The following is a 25,301-nucleotide window of genomic DNA, read 5'->3' as shown; positions in this document are numbered from 1 at the left end:
CCTTCCTGTTTTTTGGATTTAGCCAAACTTTTTCAGTAGGTACTAGTATTGATAGCTCTGTAGTCCTTTGGCCTCTGGTCTGATATTTGAAACTTTTTATTATGAACTTACCTTTCTGTGGGATGTGGTCACACTGAGTGGGAACATGAATTCCTTTCCACCTAATGAAATTGACAGAGCTGCCCTAGTACCTTGAATCTGAAATTAAACAACTAAATAAGCAGAGAAAGCTTATCAGGAAAGGGAGAGTGTTGTTAGGAGAGTGGAATGTATTTGCAAGTTTCCCATAACTGAATATTCTTCAAGATAAAAATATAACAGTTCAGATTATGGGTATTTGAATTTTACATAAATGCTAACTAGCTTACCTTGTGCAGTTACATTTTGTGCCATCAACATTACACAATAATTTACCTATGAATTTTGGCTTCAAGCAGAAATGCCAAACAAACTCAAGAGTTTGGCATTAGAAACATTATAAACATGAAAATCTACTTTCTTCATTTTAATGTTAAAGTAAAAGCATTACACCCACTTTATGAAACTTGATTTCCCATAGTGAATAATTCATTTCATCTCGTGTGTTACATGTAAAGCAGAAGAATGTCTGTCAAACTAACATGTAGCAGTTTGGCCAGGTGTGTCATTGCTTTGTTTTGCTTCCTTGGCCTTCCTGCTGGTCATGGATGACCACCCTGGCCACATTCCTCAAAGGTTATTCTAACCTCAGAACAGTTAAGTATTTTCTTCACTTAGTTGACATTTTCCTCTACACTTTGCCTGAGAAGAAACTGCCAGTTAACAAATTTCATGCTTTGCAAAGTGCCTTTGATTGGGAGGGATTGGCACAGAGTGCTTCCCCAAATTATTTAAAACACAGTACTCTTTCCTCTATTTTTGAGACTAAAATGCTACTATCATTCCCAGTTCTTTTCTCTACTGTCCAGCCCATCTGGATTCATCTCTCAGCCAGATGTTCTTCGTTCCCCTCAGTAAAGTCTTTCTGTTCATGGCCTTGATAGGGGGAACAAAAAAGGAATGAGAAGAGTTGAGATCTGAATGGATTTCAGTCCTTTTCTTTCACTTCTGTATCTACTTTTAAACTCTGTGCTGTTGAAAAGTTCTGTAGGGAAGACATTGCGTTTCATCTTACATAAACTATATCATAAAACTAGAACAGCATAGGGGCTTCCCTGGTGGCGCAGTGGTTAGGAATCCGCCTGCCAATGCAGGGGACACGGGTTCGTGCCCCGGGCCGGGAAGATCCCACATGCCGCGCAGCGGCTAGGCCCGTGAGCCACAACTACTGAGCCTGCACGTCTGGAGCCTGTGCTCCGCAACGGGAGAGGCCGCGACAGTGAGAGGCCCGCGCACCGCGATGAAGAGTGGCCCCCACTTGCCACAACTGGAGAAAGCCCTCGCACAGAAACGAAGACCCAACACAGCCAAAAATAAATAAATAAATAAATAAATTTATAAAAAAAAAAAAAACAAAAAAACTAGAACAGCATAATAAGAGAGTGATTCAGAGCATGGGCTTTCAAGTCAGAACTTGGTTTGAATCCTTGCTCAGAGGATTGCTAGCTAGCTGTATGATCTTGGGCAGATAATTTACCATCTCTGAGCCCCTCAGTCTCTTATGTGTAAACTGGGGGTAAAAAATAGTACCTACTTTATAAGATTGTTGTGAAGGTTAAATGAAATAATGTAAAGTGCTTAGCTCAGTGCCTGGCATACAGTTGGCATCTACTCAAGTTAGCTGTTATTAGCTCAGTTCATACATCAAACTAGGGATGACTTTCCATTTGTTGAGCAAGTGATCTTACGGCAAGAGAAGAGATGTTCTTCAGACGTATTCTGATAAAAATTGGAGAATGTCACTGTCACTGTGTTAGAAAGATGATCCTTGTCATTTTCTCATCAAGCAGCTAATTACTCTCCATCTTTAGATTTGGAGAATGTTCTTTATCTTGTGTTTTCCTTAATATGGGGGTTCTTAAGTCCTTTGAGGTTTGTGTTTAACTTGGACATCTGTAATCACATACAGATGGCTCCATAGAATTTACTGGAACATTCCTTTTCCTGGGCCAGGCTCTAGATAACTGGTCAGTTCAGAAAACATGTAAAAGTTTTCGTCTGCCTTTCTAGATTTTAAATTAGAGACCAACTCTGTGTTGATTGAATCTTTAGCCAGATGCTTCAGAAAGACAAATATTTACATAAATGTCTCACTATTCTAGCAAGATATACTAAGCCTTTACCTTACACTGAAGTACATGTGATTAAATATACATATTATTTTCTTCATATGCAAATAAAGCATTTAATTTTCAAGTTGAAATTGATCCTCCTAAACTCTGGTGGTTTCGAATTTTATTTTTTCACTTCCATGCCACCATGTTGCCATCCCATCTTTGATAGCATTTATAGAACTTTGACTTTTTTTCAGTGATGAAAAGGGTTTTTTGTAATCAGCTACACTTTCATTCCTGGTCCCCTTGTGATCAACAGTTTATGCCACTTTTGTGATAACTGGGGAGTCATAATCTGGGACTACAGAATAAAGAGGATTGATCGTACCATCCAGAGTGTGTCTGCCATGACTCTCTGGGGGCCTAGATCGCACCTACTAGGGCAGTCTCCTGGCCCAGCTGGACCTGCTGTGCATTTTGTTGTATCAGAAAAGTTTATTGAGATTTGTATAAATGACTCAAATAGAACGGCATCTTTTCCCTTATACCAATTATGACTTTGACTCCTGGTTTTTCTTTTATAATCAGAAATTTTCCAGGTAGCTTTGAGTTAACCAAGGGCCCTTGTCCTCCACCCCAGTCCTCCCCTTGTGAAAGCACTACATACATTTTAAAGAACACACTTAAGAAATATGCTTTAAAGCATAAGCAACAAATGTATCTAAGAACAATATTCCAGAACTCTAAAAACCAGGAAGTTGGTGTGTTTGTCAAAGAGAAACTACTTTTGTCTCACAAAAAGAATGACTGAAATAAGCTCTCGACAAATATCCTTCTTTAGTAGATGTAGAGACCACTTTGTGTACTGGAAACCAAAGTGCCCATAGCTGTAACTTGCCTGCTGATAGGTAGACTATTTAGCCTTTATTTTTAAAATATTTTCATTTAGTAAAACAGACAGTTGCTGTGTTGGCAGAAGTGTGAATGTCATTTCCTGTCTGTGGTGTACCCCACTCATCCTGTCGCTCAGACATTTTGTTTTAGGTTGTTCCCGTAATGTGAGTGAAACAGAGTGACCCACAGCAGGGTGACATGCGCATACCACGAATGTAACAAGAGACAAGACTTGTGCAACAGACCACAAGAGTGCAATGCTTTATTTAAAGATGAAAACAAAACAAAACAAAACAAAGGCAACCAGCACGCAGAATTTTAAAGCGGCCTCTGTGGAGTCTTGTGTTTGTTTTTAGAAGACATGTCCCAGTCTATTTGGCAAGTTACCTTAAAGGTATATCAGCTTCATGCCACATGATTAAACGGTAAAATTGAATCAAGGACTGACAACTGTTATAGAGATGATTTAATTTCATTTAATCGATTAATTTATCATCAGACATTTGTATTTTACAGCCCAGTAATCTGCCACATATATTGAATTCTGTAATCATTACTTTTTACCTGTGAGATTACAGAATTTCTATTTTCTTGTCCTAAATTACAATTCCTGTTTCAGGGATGGGTCAGATAAAAGAGTATGGGGGGAAAAAGCCCCTGGGATGAATTCATTTATCCATCAAATATCTGTCAAGCACCTAATATGTGCTTGGCACTATTTCCAGTGTTGAAGATACAACAGTGCTGAGCAAAATAAAGTCTTATTCTTCATGGAGCTTATATTCTATCATAGGGAGATGACCACAATCAAGTATACAAGTGAATAAATATAATTTTAGCTTATGATAAATATCCTGAAGGAAGCAAAACAGGACAACAGGATAGAGTATGATTGGGATGGGGGGAGAGGTGATGATATTGGAGCTGTGACTTAAATAGTGACAGGCCAGGAGAAAAGTGTCCCAAGTAGAAAACAAAGAGTACAAAGGCCCTGAGAAGGGGCCTGAAATATAGAAGAAACAGAAAGAAGGCTAGTGCAACCAGATCATAGTAAACAAAAGGGGAGATGGTATAAGACCAGAGAAATAACTTCTTATCAGCTGTTACAGGGCCTTCAGGTCCCAGCTAAGGACTTCAGGTTTTATTTATACATAAAAAGGGAGGCTGTTGGTGGGTTTTAAGCAGGAAAGTGACATTATATGATATTTATCTGTATATTTTAAAGCACTCTGGTTGCTGTTTGGTAATAGCAACTGTTATAATAATAGCAATAGTTGCTGTTTGATAGTAGTGATACAGAAATACTTGCAGACAGACCAGTTTAGAGGCTTTTTGCTGATATAATGTCTGGGGTTAGTTTCACTTCAGGGACAGGGCGAAAGAAGTAAAGATATAGAAAAAGCAGAATTGCCCGTGAATTGAAGCTGAAATGTATGAGAACGTGGGGGGCTCATGTATTATTACCTCTACTTTTTTGTATATGTCTGAAATTTTCTGTAATAAAACACTTAACAGAAAACTTTTTAACGGTAGTCTAAGTGAAAAACAGCGGTACCCTGGACCATTGTCAGAGTAGTAATGGAGCTACATGGGCAGATTCAAGATGTATTTGAAAGTAAATCTCATAGGTCTTGTTGAATGGATTAGATATATATTGTTGGAAATAGAGAAACCAAGGATGACTGTTATATGTTTGTACCAAACAACTTGGGTGGATGAGGCTAGGGATCAGGTTTGCAGGGGACTCAAGAGATTAGTTTTGGCAATGTAAATTTGAAATACCAATTAGTTTTCCAAGTGGAAATGTTGAGTAGGCAGCACAGTGTAATTTACAATACATTAGCTAACACTGAATGGCGTACTCGCAAGCAATCTTGGAATCCTTCATTATGTGTTTCTAAACTTTGCCATTAATGATTTAGAAGTTCTATCCTTTTCGGATTCTGTAGATAACATTGAAAGGCTTAGTCTGTCGATATGAAATAATTTAGATACAATTTCTGTTTTCTGTGCATATCCACTAGTAATTGTATTTTGAATAGCTTCTATCCTGAGCAGTAGTTCCCCACCTCTGTTGAGCTGTCATTCACATGAAGGATGTTAACATGGAGGGCAAACTCCATGGGTTGACCATACTTCCTGTGCACTACTCCTTTTCAATGCATATGGAAATGGAAGTTTGTGAAAGTAAAATTTTGAGTAACGCTTTAGTGTGATGTGTGTATATTTTAAATATAAGTCTGTTATGCAAACTTTGGATCTATTATTAGTAGCTAAGTATTGTAATATATTTCACGTCTGATTAGAATGCTGTTGAAACACCATTATTGACAACCACAGATCTATTAGTTATTGACAACCATAGATCTATTAGTTATTGATAACCATAGATCTATTAGTTATTGATAACCATAGATCTGTTAGCTCTGTTAGTTGTTAAACTAATATTTATTAAGGGCACCACTCTAAGAAGCTTCTTATTCTTATTGATTCCTCACAACAACCTCAATTTATTTATTAATCCCTGTTTTATAGATAAAGAAACTTAGGCCCCCTAAAATTCACTCAAGTAAGAAGTAGTAGAGCTAGGATTCAAACCCAGGCAGTCTGGTTCCAGAGCCTTTACCCTTATATTTCCAAAGCCTTCACTCTTAACTGCTACCATGTAATGTATATAGAATATTGTAAGTTTTGTTTCAGAAAAATTATAGTAGACAAGACTGTGTGAGTAACCAGAGTCTCTCTTTTTTTTTTTAATTGAAGTATAGTCGATTTACAATGTTGTGTTAGTTTCTGTTGTACAGGAAAGTGATTCAGTTATACATATATATATGTGTGTGTGTATGTGTGTGTGTGTGTGTGTGTGTGTGTGTGTATATATATATATATATATATATATATATATATATATATACACACACACACATACATACATATTCGTTTTCATATTCTTTTCCATCATGGTTTATTACAGGATATGGAATATAGTTCCCTGTGCTATACAGTAGGACCTTGTTGTTTATCAGAGGCTCTTTTGATTTTATTTTTACTTCATCCCATGAGGTTGGAACTTTAGAAAAGGGAAGAGAAAATAATCCCAAAGTCGGTCTTCATCTTACTCTTTGATTTTCTTCCTTAAATTACTTGTTTATTTATTTATTTATTTTTACTTTTTCCTTATAGCATCAGCGAGAGCTTTCTAACTGTCAAAGGTGCTGCCCTTTTTCTACCACGGGGAAATGGCTCATCCACACCAAGAATCAGCCACCGACGCAATAAGCATGCAGGTAAAGCTCCACATATGCCATTCCTTTTCTTGGTTTCTTTGCCTTTTGTTTTGTTCTAAAAGACTGACTACCTCATTGCCATTTCTTCAACAGTTCTGTAATAGTGAAAGAAAGCATTGTACTATGCTGTAATCACTTTTCTTTCGCTCTCATAGACCATATTTCTGGCACTTAGCAAAATACCTTATACACGAAGTAGATGTTCAATAAATTTTTGTTGGAAAAATAATCAGGTACAAAAATACGCTAATGAAGTCTTATGTGACATCTCAATTAAGGTTTTGGTAATCAGCTAAAAGATGTTCAGATGTTTCTTCAGACTCTATGCAAAATCAATTAACCAAAGATGACTTTTTTTTTTCTGTCTGCTCTCTAGTGATGTTATGAGGAGACTAATATGGTATATTACTAATATAAATAAATTCAGTAGCACTATTGTGTTAACAAGAGTTATCATATCACATATTAAAATACCAGTTCTTAAATACCAGAGTCTATTTCTTGATTGTATTCACGCTAAAAAGACTGGAAATTTAATTCAGAGGACTTTTATAGAAACAAGGAATCATCAAATAAATGTTCACTTAGAGATAAGTATAATACTCTGATTTTGAAATAACCCACTAATATTCTGCACCCAGTACCAATGTGAGGCTTGTTTCCCCATACATCCAAGCAATTCTCAGACACCAGCTGGGTGTCCTGCAATTCAACTCAATTCTGACACTATCTCCTTGGAGATAGTGTCAGATTCCACAGGTTAAGGGCTCAGTTGTATAAGGCTGCCCCCCTTACCCCCCACTTCAGGTGCCAGTCACAACAAGTCCGGGTTGTCTGTAGATTGGAAGTTCCAATGACCCCTTCCTTGGGTTTGTTTAATTTGCTAGAGCAGCTCACAGAACTCAGAGAAACATTTTACTTATTGGATTACTGGCTTATTATAAAAGGATGTAACTCAGGAACAGCCAGATGGAAGAGATGCGTAGGGCAAGGTATGTGGGAAGGGGCACGGAGCTTCTGTGCCCTCTCTGAGTGTATGCCCTCCCCAAATCTCCATGTGTTCACCAATCTGGAAGCACTCTGAGCCCTGCCCTTTTGGGTTTTTGTGGAGGGTTCATTACACTGGCATGATTAATTCAATTGTTGGCTATTGGTGATCCATTGAACTTCCAGCCCCTCTCCCCTGCGCAGATAAGGAAGTTCCAACCCTCTAATCACATGGTTGGTTCCCCTGGCAACCAGCCCCCATCCCTAGGTGCTTTCATAGAGTCAAGTCATTAATAGAACAAAAGACACCTTCTTTGCTCCACATCACTTAAGAAATTCCAATGACCACTGTAAAGCAATTATACTCCAATAAAGATGTTAAAAAAAAAGAAAGAAAGAAAGAAATTCCAATGATTTTAAGAGCTCTGTGCCAGGAACTGGACAAAGACCAAATATATATTTTTTTTATTATAAATCACTGTATCACACCCACTAACAGTAGTGTACGCATTTAATATTTCCATATGTTAGACTTCTCTAAAGTCAGGTGCATTGTGGTGATGAGGTTAAGAAAGAATCGAAGAAAGTTTGTCTAGAGAAAGAGGTCTCCAGGTATAGCATATCCACAGTTTAAAGGAAGATAATCAGCCTTATGCCTCTCTTCTAACAGCAAGCCTAACTTGTGTCATTTTGGGGGGAAAAAAAAAAGTCAGTTGTCCTGAGGACACCAATTAGAGAAATCCCAATCAGTGCTATACAAAGAGTGTTTGCTTATTGTCCAAAATGTGCCATTTTGATGACGTGTGATGTCCAGGAGTGGAAGAAATTGGAATTACTAAGAAGAGAACAAAGAAGACTGTAAACCTTGAGTGTGTAGGTCAGAGGTGAAAGCCAGAAGTACTGGGTCCCATTGAGCCAGTAGTGGGTTTAACTCCAGTGCAGGTAATCTTAGCTATTTTAGTGGCTGCCCTGCTTCTTGTTTGGACCTTCATCTAGTTCCAAATGTAGCAGCTCAGAATTATAATCCATCTCATTGGACAGTATTATCCTCCTACCAAAACTCTCCAGCCATGGAAAATTTTTAAAAGGGGCAGGTGAAAAAACTCTTTGGAAAATTAACTTTGTACTGCATTTTCTAAAACCCTTCCTCTTCAATGCCAACCACCAGAGTCAAGGGGGAAACTCCTCCCCACCCCCACCAAAACTTGAATGCACAGAGGAAGTAGACCCAGCTGAGCTTTGTGTTTCTGTTTGGTGTGGATATTTATCACAGTAAAAAGAAGACAAAATATTGGTTTAAATCCAGCTTGTCTGACTAAGATGTTAGGCAAATTGCTCTGTGGCATGTAATAGTAAGTGGGGTCAGTGGCTTTTAAAGCTCCTGGCCCTGGTTGGTCTTTTTCTTTGGTCAGACTTCCACACTCAGCTGCCACCCAGGTTTCTACTTGACCTTGTTCACTTAGCTTTCTCCATACCAAAAAGAAAAGCAGATTTAACACAAGATGAATGGACTTTACTTGTGATCCAGACCAGAGCAGATGAGGCAGTGTGAGTATAAATGCAGCTCACAGAGCCAGACCTTCACTTAAGCTGGAGCTCCCTTGGCTGAGCCCGCAGTAACTGAAAGATGATGGCAGAATTGTGAGCAGATCAAGGGCTTACTCTGTCTAATTGTACTTTCTTATGCATATTTCTTGAACGAATGAGTTAGAATTTTATCTGGGCTTCATTAAAAATATCCAAGTACTTTTCTGTAACCAAAAAGTGATATTATAAGTGAATGTCTGCTAACATTTTAAAGAGAAACAACCAAAAGTCTTTAAAATCAAACTGAAGTCTAAAACTTGGCTACCAGCAGTGAAGTCTATGAAAACAAAATGTAGGAAAAGGATCTTAATGGTATGGGTATATTGCCTCTATTAGTCTCTGTGAAGGACAGTTTCCCAAGAGGAAATACCTCATGGCAGTACTTTTCACCACTAGCAAACCTGAGCTTCCACATACCCAGCTCACGTAAGAAGCCCTACTGTAGGGGTAGGGCTCCCTGACTTTTGTCGGACCTTCTAAGAAGGTCCAGCTAGATCTTTGGGCCAGTAGTGCTTGGAGTGGAGTCTTAGGGCTGCTGTTTGCCCAGAAATGTTTCTCCTCTAGAAGTTCTCCATCCTGAAAATTCTTTCTTCAGGTTATTTGTCCTGACAGAACAAAAGGAAACTTAATTTTTCAAAAGCCTGAGCTGCTTACCTCAATTGTAACTGTAGTCATTCTTCATTGTTTAAACCTAACACTTTGTCTCCCCACGCTGATTCTTTTATTTTTAACAGCTTTATTGAGACATAAATACCATATTATTCACCCAATTTACCCATTTAAAGTGTACAGTCAGTGATTTTTTTTTTAGTATATTCACAGAGTTGTGTAGCCATTACCGCAATCTAATTTTAGAACATTTTCATCACCCCAAAAAGCAACCCAGTACCCATTAGCAGTCACTCCCTGTATCCCCCACCCTCCCTCCTAGCCCTAAACAATCACTAATCTACTTTCTGTCTCTATAGATTTGCCTATTCTGGGTGTTCCATGTAAGTGGAACCATATAAACAATCTTTTGAGACAGGCACCTTTCACTTGAGACATGGCCCCTTTCAAGGCTCACCCATGTTATAGTATGTAACAGTACTTTATTCCTTTTTATGATTGAATAATATTCCAGTGTATGGATATACCACATTTTATTTATCCATTCATCAGTTAATAGACGATTGAGTTTTTTCCATTTGGGGGCTAATATGAATAATGCTGCTATGAACATTTGTGTACAGGTCTTTTGTGTGGACATATGTTTTCATTTCTCTTGGATTTGTACTGTGAACCCACACTGGTTCTTGCACATGAGACTTAGATTCTGTCTCTGGGTTTGAAGTATAGTAGAATGGCCAAACATAATGACTCTTAATTTTGAAAGTTGAAAGATTCTGCAATAATGGAATTGGTCAGAAGCCAGCAGTAAAATGAGGGGGAGAAAAAGGCAAGAAAACTATTCTTTAAGGTTAGGACTCCACACTTTCACTGCCAGGGGCCCTGGATTCAATCCCTGGTCAAAGAACTAAGATCCCACAAGCCACAAGGGACAAACACACTTGTTTGCCAACCTACTTCTTTTTTCTTCCTGTCTCTCTCTACTTCTTGAACATATCAGCATTTCATCTCATCATTAACAGCTGTGAAGTTACGTGGATGAAAATCATGTATGTAGATTCCAAGACCAATGTGAGAACAGGTTACGGTGGCATCCATGATTATGCAGCTACATTACTCACTTTAGACTCTTGAAAAAGGGTTGGGCAGGAATGAAGTTTTTTTGTTCTCTGATTGTTATCGTTTATGACAGCACATTATCTAATTATCTACTAGCCAAAGCTTCCGATTTTCTAGTACAGAACAGGGAAATTGAGGAAATCTATAATAGTTTAATACAAAGAAATTTAACTTAGTTTTATAGAATGTATAAAAGCAAGTGAGGATTGAAATAATGATTGGCCATTATTTATTTATTTATTTATTTTATTTTTGGCTGTGTTGGGTCCTTGTTGCTGCGCGTGGGCTTTCTCTAGTTGGCGGTGAGCAGGCACTGCTCTTCGTTGCGGTTCGAGGGCTTCTCATTGCAGTGGCTTCTCTTGTTGTGGAGCACGGGCTCTAGGTGTGCGGGCTTCAGTAGTTGTGGTGCACGGGCCTAGTTGCTCTGCGGCATGTGGGATCTTCCCGGACCAGGGCTCGACCCCATGTCCCCTGCATTGGCAGGCTGATTCTTAACCACTGCGCCACCAGGGAAGTCCCTGATTGACCATTTTAAAGCACCTAATAATATGTTCACTAGAATATATATCCCTTGAGATCTGCAGTATTTAATAAGTAAAGTGTCTTTTTAATATCAGCTACTGATGTGGAAATCATTTTTAACTGTTGACATTATTCTAGGGGGGAATCTAAAATTCTTCTTAGATTAAGTGCAACTGAATATCACAATTACAGAGATAAGAATGGCAAAATGGTTAGCTTTTTAAAAGTTAGAGATAATTCTAACACTGTATACCATACATCCCAATTTCAAGATTCCCTTGATTCCACCTTCAGTGGGCCTGAAAGCACAGCCAGTGCTTTCTCTGCCCAACACATTGCACCATCGCTCTCATCAACATCAATCATGGTACAAAACTGACTGGTTTCAAGTGCAGCTTTCATAGGACAAACACGAAGCAAATTTTAATGTAGTGTAGACTTAAAAGTGAATGTATAGAGATCCAGTCTACCATTCATATTAAGACACTCACTCAATTTCTGTGTCTAATTAGAATCCCTCAGTGAACCAGAACTTTCTTTTACACAAGTTATTAGGGTAGAAGGAATCCTCTCTGTTAACATTACAATGGAGAATAATTATCCTTTGTTTTGTAAATTTCACCAGGTGATCTCCAACAGCATCTCCAAGCAATGTTCATATTACTCCGCCCAGAAGACAACATCAGGCTGGTAAGTTAGAGGTATTATTATAACTTTCTTCCTCAAAAGACTGTCTAAGATAGCAAACATTAAACAGTCATTTTTATGTCCCAGCATAAAAACTGTGTGGAATAGAAAAGAAGAATGACATGTCCCCATCATCAAAGAGCTTAGAATGTAACTGGGGATATGAGTTAATCTGAAATGATGTGAAATAATTTGGTTCAAGACTTGATGAGCACCAGTTTGTAAGTTACTGACCATAACACCAATTAAAATTCAGAAAAAAGAAACTGGGCCACTTAACCTAGTTGAGGAAGGTTTTATATAGACAGTAGAGCTTAAGCTGGGTCTTGAAAGATGATGAGATTGGCAGAAGGAAAGAAGACAGTCATTCTAGATGAGGGCATGACTGAAGCAAAAGCACACATAAGAGGGACAGGGAGAGAGTAAAGTGGCCAAAGGTTTATGCTGGACTCAGAGTCAGGAGACCTGGGCTTAGAGACAACCATGTGATGTTGGACAAATCATTTTGTCTGTCTGTGCCTGCTTCCTTATCTCTTTCCTACCTCTCACAGTTGAGAGAATCAAACAGACACTAAAGCATATCAAAGAGTATAAAATGCTGCCTAAGTATGGGGACTGTTGTTAATACAGGGAAGTTAAGATACCAAAAGACAAGGCAGGCAAATAGGGACTTAATGCTCCAAACTAGAGGTCTCAATCTGGCAGTCCACAGGCCAGAGATATGTTTTGTTTGGACCACACAGTGGTTTTTGTTGCTGTTGTCGTTGTTTTAAATCTGAGCCAGAATTTTAAAGCTGGATGATTTCACATAGAAATCCAGACTTGGGGCTTTTCTTCAAAAATCAAGAATTCTGGCAACACTGGGATCTTATTCTTACATGGCAAAACTTGGCTAGACTTGGTAGGGGGAGGGCATAAGTGTGGCCTGGGTTCTTAATTTACTGTAATTTGTACGTATTCTGTTGTCTCCTGCACACTAAAGCCAAGTGTCACCATTTGTCATCATTCCTTCACTGTTGCCTTATAGTAAAACATCTAATAAAAGTAGGAAAGTAAAAATGGGATGCGTATGATTCTTTGTGGAAAGTGAAAAGTATTTCTACCCATTTAATCTTCACGTGGACTACTCCACTCATTTACATTCCCTATCTGACCCCCTGATATTTAATACCTTTAGTACCTCTACCTCTTCAGTAATCTGTAGTGAAGCATTAGAGGTTTTTGAGCCAAGAAGTTACATGGGACAGCTACAGTATTTTTTTTTTTTAAACATCTGTATTGGAGTATAATTGCTTTACAATGGTGTGTTAGTTTCTGCTGTATAACAAAGTGAATCAGCTATATATATACATATATCCCCATATCTCCTCCCTCTTGCGTCTCCCTCCCACCCTCCCTATCCCACACCTCTAGGTGGATGCAAAACACCAAGCTGATCTCCCTGTGCTATGTGGCTGCTTCCCACTAGCTATCTATTTTACATTTGGTAGTGTATGTATGTACATGCCACTCTCTCACTTTGTCCCAGCTTACCCTTCCCCCTCCCCGTGTCCTCAGGTCCATTCTCTACGTCTGCGTCTTTATTCCTGTCCTGCACCTAGGTTCTTCAGAACCTTTTTTTTTTTTTTTTAGATTCCATATATACGTGTTAGCATATGGTATTTGTTTTTCTCTTTCTGACTTACTTCACTCTGTATGACAGACTCTAGGTCCATCCACCTCACTACAAATAACTCAATTTCGTTTCTTTTTATGGCTGGGTAATATTCCATTGTATATATGTGCCACATCTTCTTTATCCATTCATCTGTCGATGGACACTTAGGTTGCTTTCATGTCCTGGCTATTGTAAACAGAGCTGCAATGAACATTGTGGTACATGACTCTTTTTGAATTATGATTTTCTCAGGGTATATGCCCAGTAGTGGGATTGCTGGGTGGTATGGTAGTTCTATTTTTAGTTTTTTAAGGAACCTCCATGCTGTTCTCCATAGTGGCTGTATCAATTTACATTCCCACCAACAGTGCAAGAGGGTTCCCTTTTCTCCACACCCTCTCCAGCATTTATTGTTTGTAGGTTTTTTAATGATGGCCATTCTGACTGGTGTGAGGTGATACCTCATTGTAGTTTTTTTTTTTTTTTTTTTTTAAAGAACATTTTTTTTTAGAAATTCACGTTCTTATTGATTGATTGATTGATTGATTGATTGATTGCTGTGTTGGGTCTTTGTTTCTGTGCGAGGGCTTTCTCTAGTTGTGGCAAGCGGGGACCACTCTTCATCGCATTGCGCAGGCCTCTCACTATCGCGGCCTCTCTTGGTGCGGAGCACAGGCTCCAGACGCGCAGGCTCAGTAATTGTGGCTCATGGGCCCAGTTGCTCCGTGGCATGTGGGATCTTCCCAGACCAGGGCTCGAACCCGTGTCCCCTGCATTGGCAGGCAGATTCTCAACCACTGCGCCACCAGGGAAGCCCCTCATTGTAGTTTTGATTTGCATATTTCTCTAATGATTAGTGATGTTGAGCATCCTTTCATGTGTTTGTTGGCAATCTGTATATCTTCTTTGGAGAAATGTCTATTTAGGTCTTCTGCCCATTTTTGGATTGGGTTGTTTGTTTTTTTGATATTGAGCTGTGTGAGCTGCTTGTATATTTTGGATTAATCCTTTGTCAGTTGCTTCGTTTGCAAATATTTTCTCCCATTCTGAGGGTTGTCTTTTCGTCTTGTTGATGGTTTCCTTTGCTGTGCAAAAGCTTTTAAGTTTCATTAGGTCCCATTTGTTTAATTTTGTTTTTCTTTCCATTTCTCTAGGAGGCAGGTCAAAAAGGATCTTGCTGTGATTTATGTCACAGAGTGTTCTGCCTGTGTTTTCCTCTAAGAGTTTTATAGTGTCTGGCCTTACATTTAGGTCTCTAATCCATTTTGAGTTTATTTTTGTGTACAGTGTTAGGGAGTATTCTAATTTCATTCTTTTACATGTAGCTGTCCAGTTTTCCCAGCACCACTTATTGAAGAGGCTGTCTTTTCTCCATTGTATTCTCTTGCCTCCTTTATCAAAGATAAGGTGACCATATGTGCGTGGGTTATCTCTGGGCTTTCTATCCTGTTCCATTGATCTACGTTTCTGTTTTTGTGCCAGTACCATACTGTCTTGATTACTGTAGCTTTGTAGTATAGTCTGAGGTCAGGGAGCCTGATTCCTCCAGCTCCGTTTTTCTTTATCAAGATTGCTTTGGCTATTCAGGGTCTTTTGTGTTTCCATACAAATTGTGGAATTTTTTTTCTAGTTCTATGAAAAATGCCATTGGTAGTTTGATAGGGATTGCAGTGAATCTGTAGATTGCTTTGGGTAGTAGAGTCATTTTCACAATGTTGATTCTTCCAATCCAAAAACATGGTATATCTCTCCATCTGTTAGTATCATCTTTAATTTCTTTCATCAGTGTCTTATAGTTTCCTGCATACAGGTCTTTTGTCTCTTTAGGTAGGTTTATTCCTAGGTATTTTATTCTTTTTGTTGCAGTGGTAAATGGGAGTGTTTCCTTAATTTCTCTTTCAGATTTTTCATCATTAGTGAACAGGAATGCAAGAGATTTCTGTGCGTTAATTTTGTATCCTGTTTCTTTACCAAATTCACTGATTAGCTCTAGTAGTTTTCTGGTAGCATCTTTAGGATTCTCTATGTATAGTATCATGTCATCTGCAAACAGTGACAGCTTTACTTCTTCTTTTCTGATTTGGATTCCTTTTATGTCTTTTTCTTCTCTGATTGCTGTGGCTAAAACTTCCAAAACTATGTTGCATAATAGTGGTGCGAGTGGGCAACCTTGTCTTGTTCCTGATCTTAGTGGAAATGGTTTCAGTTTTTCACCATGGAGAACAGTGTTGGCTGTGGGTTTGTCATATGTGGCCTTTATTATGTTGAGGTAAGTTCCCTCTATGCCTACTTTCTGGAAAGTTTTTATCATAAATGGGTGTTGAATTTTGTCAAAAGCTTTTTCTGTATCTATTGAGATGATCATATGGTTTTTCTCCTTCGGTTTGTTAATATGGTGTATCACATTGATTGATTTGCCTATATTGAAGAATCCTTGCGTTCCTGGGATAAACCCCAGTTGATCATGGTGTATGATCCTTTTAACGTGCTGCTAGATTCTGTTTGCTAGTATTTTGTTGAGGATTTTTGCATCTATGTTCATCAGTGATGTTGGCCTGTAGTTTTCTTTTTTTGTGACATCTTTGTCTGGTTTTGGTATCAGGGTGATAGTGGCCTCATAGAATGAGTTTAGGAGTGTTCCTCCCTCTGCTATATTTTGGAAGAGTTTGAGAAGGATAGGTGTTAGCTCTTCTCTAAATGTTTGGTAGAATTTGCCTGTGAAGCCATCTGGTCCTGGGCTTTTGTTTGTTAGAAGATTTTTCTCACAGTTTCAATTTCAGTGCTTATGATTGGTCTGTTTATATTTTCTATTTCTTCCTGGTTCAGTCTTGGAAGGTTGTGCTTTTCTAAGAATTTGTCCATTTTATTGGCATAGAGTTGCTTGTGGTAATCTCTCATGATCCTTTGTATTTCTGCAGTGTCAGTTGTTACTTCTCCTTTTTCATTTCTAATTCTATTGATTTGAGTCTTCTCCCTTTTTTTCTTGATGAGTCTGGCTAATGGTTTATCAATTTTGTTTATCTTCTCAAAGAACCAGCTTTTAGTTTTATTGATCTTGGCTATCGTTTCCTTCATTTCTTTTTCATTTATTTCTGATCTGATCTTTATGATTTCTTTCCTTCTGCTAACTTTGGGGGTTTTTTGTTCTTCTATCTCTAATTGCTTTAGGTGTAAGGTTAGGTTGTTTATTTGAGATGTTTCTTCTTTCTTGAGGTAGGATTGTATTGCTATAAACGTCCCTCTTAGAACTGCTTTTGCTGCATCCCATAGGTTTTGGGTCGTCATGTTTTCATTGTCATTTGTTTCTAGGTATTTTTTGATTTCCTCTTTGATTTCTTCAGTGATCTCTTGGTTATTTAGTAGTGTATTGTTTAGCCTCCATGTGTTCGTATTTTTTACAGATTTTTTTCCTGTAATTGATATCTAGTCTCATAGTGTTGTGGTCGGGAAAGATACTTGATATGATTTCAATTTTCTTAAATTTACCAGGGCTTGATTTTGACTCAAGATATGATCTATCCTGGAGAATGTTCCATGAGCACTTGACAGCTACAGTATTTAAGAAAGATTCCTCAGAAGCTAATACAGAATAGAGGGGAGGAGGCAGCCAACTTAAATCAGGAAGCCTGCTGGGTAGTTATTGCAGTAATCCAGGTGCGTGGTGACGAGTCCTTCTGGGCTAAGGTGATAACTTGGAAATTGAACTTAATGTATCTGTGGAAATCCAAATAGCCAATCTCTGCTTTGTGTCTGGGAAGAGAGATAATGAGTAGAATACATGAATGATTGGAAAGTTGATGATCAGCCCTCTGAACTGTATGGTAATTACACTGATCATTCTGTGTTTAGATTCTGTCATTTTTTCTCTTGAATGCTGCCTCTGTAGCCTTCTTGACATGGCCACTAATTTTTGTTGAGAAACTCACTTTGAAATTTAAAGGAATTGAAATAAGAAATCCCTCCATAATTATTTTATATCCTAATCCTAATGTAGCATTATACTTACATAAATCTTGTCTATATTTCTTGATATACTTCTATCTTAAACACTTCTTTTTAAGTGAAAAAAGTGGGGTCCAGTTCTTACAGCATTAGTATTTTAAAGCAGTGATGCTCAAACTTTAGAGTACATCAGAATCACCTCCAGAGCTTTGTTAAACTGACATTTGCTGGACTCCACCTGAAGAGTTTGATTTGGGGAGCGGGAGGCAGTGATAATTTACATTTTTAACAAGTTTTCAAGTGATGCTGATGGTGCTGGTCCAGGAGTCACACTTTGAGAACAACCCCTCTCAAACCCATAATAATGGTCATTTGCATATATTAGAAATAGAGATAGAAATTTGTGGCTAGTTTCCAAAAATTATGTGCTTTGGTAGAGCTAAAGCTGAGGTCTATCACTCAATTTATCTCTTTCTCATTAATAAAATTCCAGAGTTTGGATTGCACCTCTGAATGTTAAAATAATTTCAACCACAAGAGACTTGTGAAAGCATAAGGGAGCAGTTACGAAGGCAGAATTGGCAATTAAATTTTTTCTCTCCTGCTAAAGTATGCAGCTTCACCTCCTTTACATTTATAAAATATAAATTCAAAAAATGTAACTGACGCCTTTGAATTAATTCAGAGTTCAAGCAACAAGCCATTTTACAGCAGTTGTTTTGAATTGTTACAAACACATAGTCATTATGTTTCAGATTATTGAGTGAGTCATCTTCAAGAAAATGAGTGAATACATTGTGTGACTTTGGACAAATTAGCACTTTTCTAACTGAAAGGAGCATTTGTAGACTCAAAGCAAAGCCTTTTGTTTTGAGTTAAATTTGAAATGCTGAAACTCTCATTCTGGGGATTGTGCATAAGGTTAAAAGTTTGATAGTTAACTGAAATTCCTGCTTTTATTTTTTTTAATAACCCAACAACAAATAAAGGCACTAAATCCCACATTTTGCTTTAGCATTGAAAATAGGACTAAACTAATTTTTCCTCCAAGGAAGCTCTACATTGTAAATACAATCTTAAGCGTTAACTTTAGTACTTAGGAAAACCATAGCTGAAAAAATGAAGGCAGTGGTTTTACAGTACTCTTGCACATTATCAAAGACCCATTTAATTAAAAAAAAAAAAAAGACTGGGAAATTAAGAGCTTTCCTAACATTTAAAGTAACTTCAGCTAGTGTTTTTAACTAGCAGTGAGGTGCTGACAAGGTACTAGGAGTTGTTTTTGAGTAATTTGCAGGAGAATTTAAGAAAATTGAGTTTTTTGGTTTTGTTTTTTTTTCCAAAAAGAAAAAGGGGTTAATTTTTTTTTTTTTAATCAGACAGTACAGAAAGGCATAAAGGCAAAGTAAAAATCACTTTGTATCCTATACTCCAAGAAAACCATTCTTACTCTTTGGATGAGTATCCTTCTAATCTTAAGTGTACGTGTAAGAGTATGTGTCTGATTCTCTGCGATCTGCTCTTACTGAACTGGGTCAGTGATGAAAACAGCCAAATCTGAGCATCAGAAAACCTTGCAGTCTACCTAATGCATGATCTCTGTAGTACTGAGAAGCAAAAGTATAAAGTAATTTAAAACATAAGTATGGGCTTATGTACTTATAAGGTGACGGTGGATCACTGAAGACTTGTCAGTGGTTGAATGAGATTGGGGGGAGGGGCAGTGTGTGTATGAAAGGCTAATCAGTTCTGAGCCATGATGAAAAGATTTTACTACTGACCTTTATAACAATTAAGGTTTCTGTACTTGATCTGAGCTCAGAAATGAAAGAACAAAAAAAGTATGTGTCATGACAGAGTGCCTTTTTTATCTTTTTTTTTTTTTAACAAACAGGTGAAAATCTAAATGTTGTTTTATAACCTGCTTTTGTCAAACTTTCCTGTGGGTATCTTTCTATGTCAGTAAATAAATCTGTTTTTAATGCCTGCACAGATATAAGTCATTGGGTTTGCAGGGGTTTTTTTTTTTTTTTTTTTTTTTTTTTTTTGGCCGCACCCTGCGGCATGAGGGATCTTAGTTCCCCGACCCGCGCCCTCTGCATTGGAAGGGCAGAGTCTTAACCCCTGGACCTCCAGGGAAGTCCTCCCATAGGGTCTTTTTTTAAAGAATTTCATAGAGATTTTAAAAAATAATAAAATCCAGAGACTCCCTCAAGCTCTGTTTCTTTTGAAGACAGTGTTCTTTAGTTCATTAGTGTCACATCTGAAGTCTATTTTAATTTTAGGTATTAACTTTGTTCTTTTGGCTAGAATTTAATATTTGCATACTTTTGAAACCTTTCTTTCTTGATGGATTGCGTGAGCTGCCTGTCTAACGTTGGGACTTTATAATGTGGCTTCCCTCAGGATAAATATTGCATGTAGGGGCATGATGTAAGATTCTTGTTGGAAATAGATTAAAGACAAAGGTGCAATGTAAACTTAAGGAGGAGTATTTCCTGATGCTGGATGATGCTGAGCAGAAGTTGTTGTATTGGTTTGTGAACTGCTTATAATCAGATTAAGCATTTAAACAAGGGAAGTTTTAACATTCTTTGATAAGATGAGCTTTGAAAATGAGATGGGGCTTCCCTGGTGGCGCAGTGGTTGAGAATCTGCCTGCCAATGCAAGGGACACGGGTTCGAGCCCTGGTCTGGGAAGATCCCACATGCCGCGGAGCAACTGGGCCCTTGAGCCACAACTACTGAGCCTGCGTGTCTGGAGCCTGTGCTCCGCAAAGAGAGGCCACGACAGTGAGAGGCCTGCGCACCGCGATGAAGGGTGGCCCCCGCTCGCCGCAACTAGAGAAAGCCCTCGCACAGAAACGAAGACCCAACACAGCCAAAAATAAATACATAAATAAATAAATTTATAAAAAAAAAAAAAAAGAAAATGAGATGACTTCTCAGACCTAGGATTGCTGGATCCAGTTCTCCTGAAACTTGTACTATTCCAAATTTAGCAATAAATGGACTTTCTTGGAATAATTTTCTCAGTTGCTATTGCTGCCACGTTTTAAAATCCAAAACGTTGGGACTTCCCTGGTGGCACAGTGGTTAAGAATCTACCTGACAATACAGGAGACACAGGTTCGAGCCCTGGTCTGGGAAGATCCCACATGCCATGGAGCAACTAAGCCCGTGTGCCACAACTACTGAGCCTGCACTCTAGAGCCCACGAGCCACAACTACTGAGCCCGTGCTCCACAACAAGAGAAGCCACCACAATGAGGAGCCCGTGCACCACAACGAAGAGTAGCCCCCGCCCGCCACAACTAGGGAAAGCCCGCGAGCAGCAACGAAGACCCAACACAGCCATAGATAGATAGATAGATAAGAAAAATATTTTTTTTTAATCCAAAATGTTGAGGAGATATGGAGATATATGTTTATGTATAGCTGATTCACTTTGTTATAAAGCAGAAACTAACACACCATTGTAAAGCAATTATACTCCAATAAAGACTTTAAAAAAAAATCCAAAATGTTATTTTATTTGGGGGATTAGAGTAAACTTCAGTAGTATCCTTTTCAATGAGAACTTTAATCAAATGTATCTGAATTGTTGCCTTATTTGTCATCTATTCCATGTGAGTTCTGGAAACTGAGGAAACATTGGAATTCCTGCCAATTCTAATTAATATTAGGGTACTATGTGCAAACTGCCATTTTAAACTATATTTCTCTGATTGACTTAATGAATCAAATTAGATTATTAGATTTTGTCAATCTCCCCAACACAGGAGTGAAATAGACCTCAAACCAGGGTGGGTATTAGTTTTTTCTCTATGCTGTGGCTCTTAAATTTTTATTTATTTCCTTAATCTAGAATCTTGAAGCTTAAAGGGAATTTCGAAGCCTCAGGTCTGTCTCCTGGCATTGCAAAAAAAATTTTTTATAAAAAATTTGATTTTGGGCTTCCCTGGTGGCACAGTGGTTAATAATCCGCCTCCCGATGCAGGGGACACGGGTTCAAGTCCTGGTCCGGGAAGATCCCACATGCCATGGAGCAGCTAAGCCCACGTGCCACAACTACTGAAGCCCGTGTGCCTAGAGTCCGTGCTCCACAACAAGAAAAGCCACTGCAATAAGAAGCCCATGCACAGCAACAAAGAGTAGCCCCCGCTCACTGCAACTAGAGAAAGCCCGTGCGCAGCAACAAAGACCCAATGCAGCCAAAAATAAATAAATAAAATAAATAAATTTAAAAACAAAATTTGATCTTGTCCTTCTAATTAGGATGTAGGTGTTAAGTTAATGTCATGGCTTCTCACCCCCTGATTAAAGCTCCACTTCCGTTTAGTAAAAGTTTAGTAATAACTGCAGGTGCTATCTAGAGGTCCATGATCAAATCCCAAGACTCTAAGTGCTATTCTTCCATCTAAGAAGCTTAAAATGGAATGAATCTGTGATGTTCATGGAACATAAAAGTCAGCAATACAGCTCTCTACCTGGTACATGGAGTTAGTATGGTGGGAATTACATTCTTGGTATATCAGCTCTATCAGCTCTTTATTAGAGACAAGCTTAATGTAGTTACGTCAGGTGTTTGTGCTTACAAGTAGCTTTTCCTAGGAGTATCAGAATAGAGGTGAAAAGATAGCCAGGAGAGACTCACCTCTGCCTTTCTAAGTGGGTCATTTGATGTCTCTTTTTTTTCTTTGCCTGGCCACTTTTGGAATAGTGACAGAACGAAGGAGGAGACTCCAAGAAGAGTAGCGCTGAAAGAATTCCAAATAGAAATTTCTATCAAATTTGTGACAAATTTCTTGAGCCAGGTGATAGGATTGGAACAGTTTCTCTTCTGAGATAAGGAATGGGGGTGGGAGAGTATGTTATACAGAGGATACTGCCTCCAGTGCACATCTTCCTGGCTTTTTATTAACAGAAAAAAAGAAGAGTAGTCTAGACTCTGCAGTCTGTGAGGGCAGGAACCATATCTCTCTCTTCCACCATTGAATCCTCATGGCTGCTCTGATGATATACACTGTAGATACAGAGTAAATAATTGAATGAATGTTGACTAGTAGCCATTTTACTTTATTTTTAAGGTTTATAAAGTATCTTTTTGAGCCTTCTTATTAAGAAAATTCCCAAACATATAAAGTAGAAAATATGTCTGCATGAACCCGTTACCCAACTTTAATAACCATCAACATTTTGCCAGATTTCTTTCATTTATCTCCCCCTTTTATTCTTTCTTTTCTGGAACCTTTTTAAAACCACTTTATTGAGGTACGATTGACATACAAAAAGTTGTACATATTTAATATATACAACTTGATGAGTTTGGAGATAAGTATGTACCTGTGAAACCGTTACCACAGTCTATGTCACAGACATATTCATCACCTCTAAAAGTTTCCTCCAACCCTCCCTCCCTCCGTATGATGATGACAATGATGGTGAACTTAATAGAAGATCTACCCTCTTAGCAAATTTTTTTAATAGACTGCATTTTTTAGAACAGTTTTATGTTCACAGTAAAATTGAGCAGAAGGTACAGAGACTTGCCACGTACCCTCTATTCCCACTCAAGCATAGCCTCCCCCATTATCACGATCTCCCACAAGAGCTGGACATTTGTCACAACTGATGGACCTACGTTGACACATCATTATTACTCAAAGTCCATAGTTACATTAGGGTTCACTCTTGCGTGCTATACATTTTATGGGTTTTGACAAATGTGTAATGACACGTTATCTACCACTTGAGTATCATACAGAGTAATTTCACTGCCCTAAAAATCCTTGGTGCTCCCCTTACCCCTGGCAACTACTGATCTTTTTATTGACTCCATAGTTTTGCCTTTTCCAGAATGTCATAGAGTTGGAATCATACTATCGACCTAGCCTCTTCACATTGGCTTCTTTCACTTAGTAATATGCCTGTAAGATTCCTCCATGTCTTTTCATGGCTTGATAGCTCATTTCTTTTTAGTCCATTATCTGGATATACCACAGTTTATCCATTCACCTACTGAAGAATATCTTGTTGCTTCCCATTGTTGGAAGATTTTAAAGTAAAACTTGGGCTTCATGTCATCTCACTCCAGATATTTAAGAAAAAGGCATAACCACAATGCCATTATCACACTAACAGTAAATCCTTAATATCATCTAAGACCATGTGCATATTTGAATTTTCTGAAGGACCTTTTAAAATATCATAATTTTGACAAAACTAATATAAACTTCTGATATTTGAAACTAAAGAAGAAAATCTTGTAGTGTATAATCTGTAAGAATGCAATAGAGCATATTCCTCTTAGATATTAAACTTTGCTTCCTATTATAATTGTTTGCGGGACATGGATCTGTGAGTCAGGTGCTCACATTCATATACCTCACATTCCACTCTTAGATCATTAGAACATGCCCCGTTAATCGTTATTGTTATAAATTATCCTAATAGCAAACATTTATTGAGCATTTAGTATATGCCAAGCACTGTACTTTACATGCATTATTTCATATGATTCTTACAACCCAATGGAATAGGTATTATTATATTTCCCTCCAATTAACTTACTGAAGTTTTCATAGTTAATACATGAACTGGGATTTGAATTTAGGTCTCCTAATTACTGGCTCTTCTCTCTCCTTGAGTATGCTTTAAAATGGTGATGTAAAAAGGGTTGAATGATCTAAAATTGATCTTCTAAATTTCTTAATTTCTTTATTGTCTATTAACCTCCAGGCTGTAAGACTAGAAAGTACTTACCAGAATCGAACACGCTATATGGTAGTGGTTTCAACTAATGGTAGACAAGACACTGAAGAAAGCATCGTCCTAGGAATGGATTTCTCCTCTAATGACAGGTATGGTACCACAGAGGGGAGAATGAGAAAACCTCTTTTTAAACAACCCACTCCAGTTACCTTTTGAGTTATCACAAAAACATCTTATGCAGTTCTAATCTAAAAGTTCAGTGCGTAAAACTAGAGAACATCAAAAGTATCTTAGTCACACAATCTTGAGAGACAAAAATGTTTAGTGAATGTCTTTGGTTGTGTGTTCCTAATTTACCACTATTCCTTACCTTCTTCCTCTCATCTTTAGGTGGTAATGATATAAAGCAAATGGTTTAAATTTCTATCTCCAAGGGGGGAAAAAAACTGGCTTTTCTTTGCAGTCCACTTTATTTTAAGCAGTAACGATTCATTTGGTGGTTCTCGGGCACACACCCTTTGTGATAGTGTACCAGTGGGTTCTGGGTTCAAAGAGAGCCCACTTTAATTCCAGTCTCTTATATCCATGGCCTTGCACCTTGCTTTTGTCAAATGTTACACTTGCTTTTTTCTTCTTCTGAGTTAAAAAAAGGCAGGGGGGATGATTGTTTAAACTCAAAACGGAACCTTTTATAATCATTTACCTTTGGCTTTAGCAGCACTATACATCCTAAGATTAAAGGTACCATGTATCACCTGGCTTTTTTGTGCCACTAAGGTTTGTTGCTTTCCATTTTATTTTCCCATTTTTTCTGGAGAAACCTTGGGAAGACTGTGGAATGTGGCTGCTAAGCAGACCTTTGCACTGTAGATAATAAGCCTCAGGAAATCCTGCCAGATAGCTCAAAGCATTGACTTCCTGGTTCAGGACTAGAATGCGATGGTGGAGTAGCTAGGGGTGTGACCCAGGCCTGGGAGAATTTAGCCGCAAAGAGAAGAGGAGACTAAGAGTGATTCTCATTGTCCTGATGTTGGAAGGAAAAAAAAATCACATTGTCACCAGAAAGATTCCCAAACTAGTGTTTACCTGAGCTTGTACATAGCA

General features: G+C 38.1%; 1 protein-coding gene and 2 non-coding genes across 9 annotated transcripts in view; all 3 read left to right on the top strand.

The window, feature by feature from the left end:
• The window catches only part of SSH2 (slingshot protein phosphatase 2), a 246,683-nt gene that overhangs the window by 173,215 nt on the left and 48,167 nt on the right, over positions 1-25,301 (top strand). For all 7 annotated transcript variants that reach the window (XM_059908622.1, XM_059908626.1, XM_059908624.1 and 4 more), the window contains 3 exons: positions 6,270-6,373; positions 11,823-11,887; positions 24,225-24,346. In XM_059908622.1, the coding sequence (XP_059764605.1) occupies positions 6,270-6,373; positions 11,823-11,887; positions 24,225-24,346 (291 nt within the window). The remainder of the gene's footprint in view (positions 1-6,269; positions 6,374-11,822; positions 11,888-24,224; positions 24,347-25,301) is intronic.
• LOC132356264 (small nucleolar RNA U2-19) lies at positions 19,017-19,096 on the top strand. The gene has a single exon (XR_009499789.1). It is a non-coding gene; the product is annotated as a small nucleolar RNA U2-19 (small nucleolar RNA).
• LOC132356262 (small nucleolar RNA U2-30) lies at positions 19,235-19,304 on the top strand. The gene has a single exon (XR_009499787.1). It is a non-coding gene; the product is annotated as a small nucleolar RNA U2-30 (small nucleolar RNA).

Source organism: Balaenoptera ricei, chromosome 20, assembly GCF_028023285.1.
Source record: "Balaenoptera ricei isolate mBalRic1 chromosome 20, mBalRic1.hap2, whole genome shotgun sequence".
Lineage (NCBI taxonomy): Eukaryota > Metazoa > Chordata > Mammalia > Artiodactyla > Balaenopteridae > Balaenoptera > Balaenoptera ricei.
The sequence above is the reverse complement of the archived record's forward strand: the minus strand, read 5'-3'. Positions and strand labels throughout refer to the sequence as shown.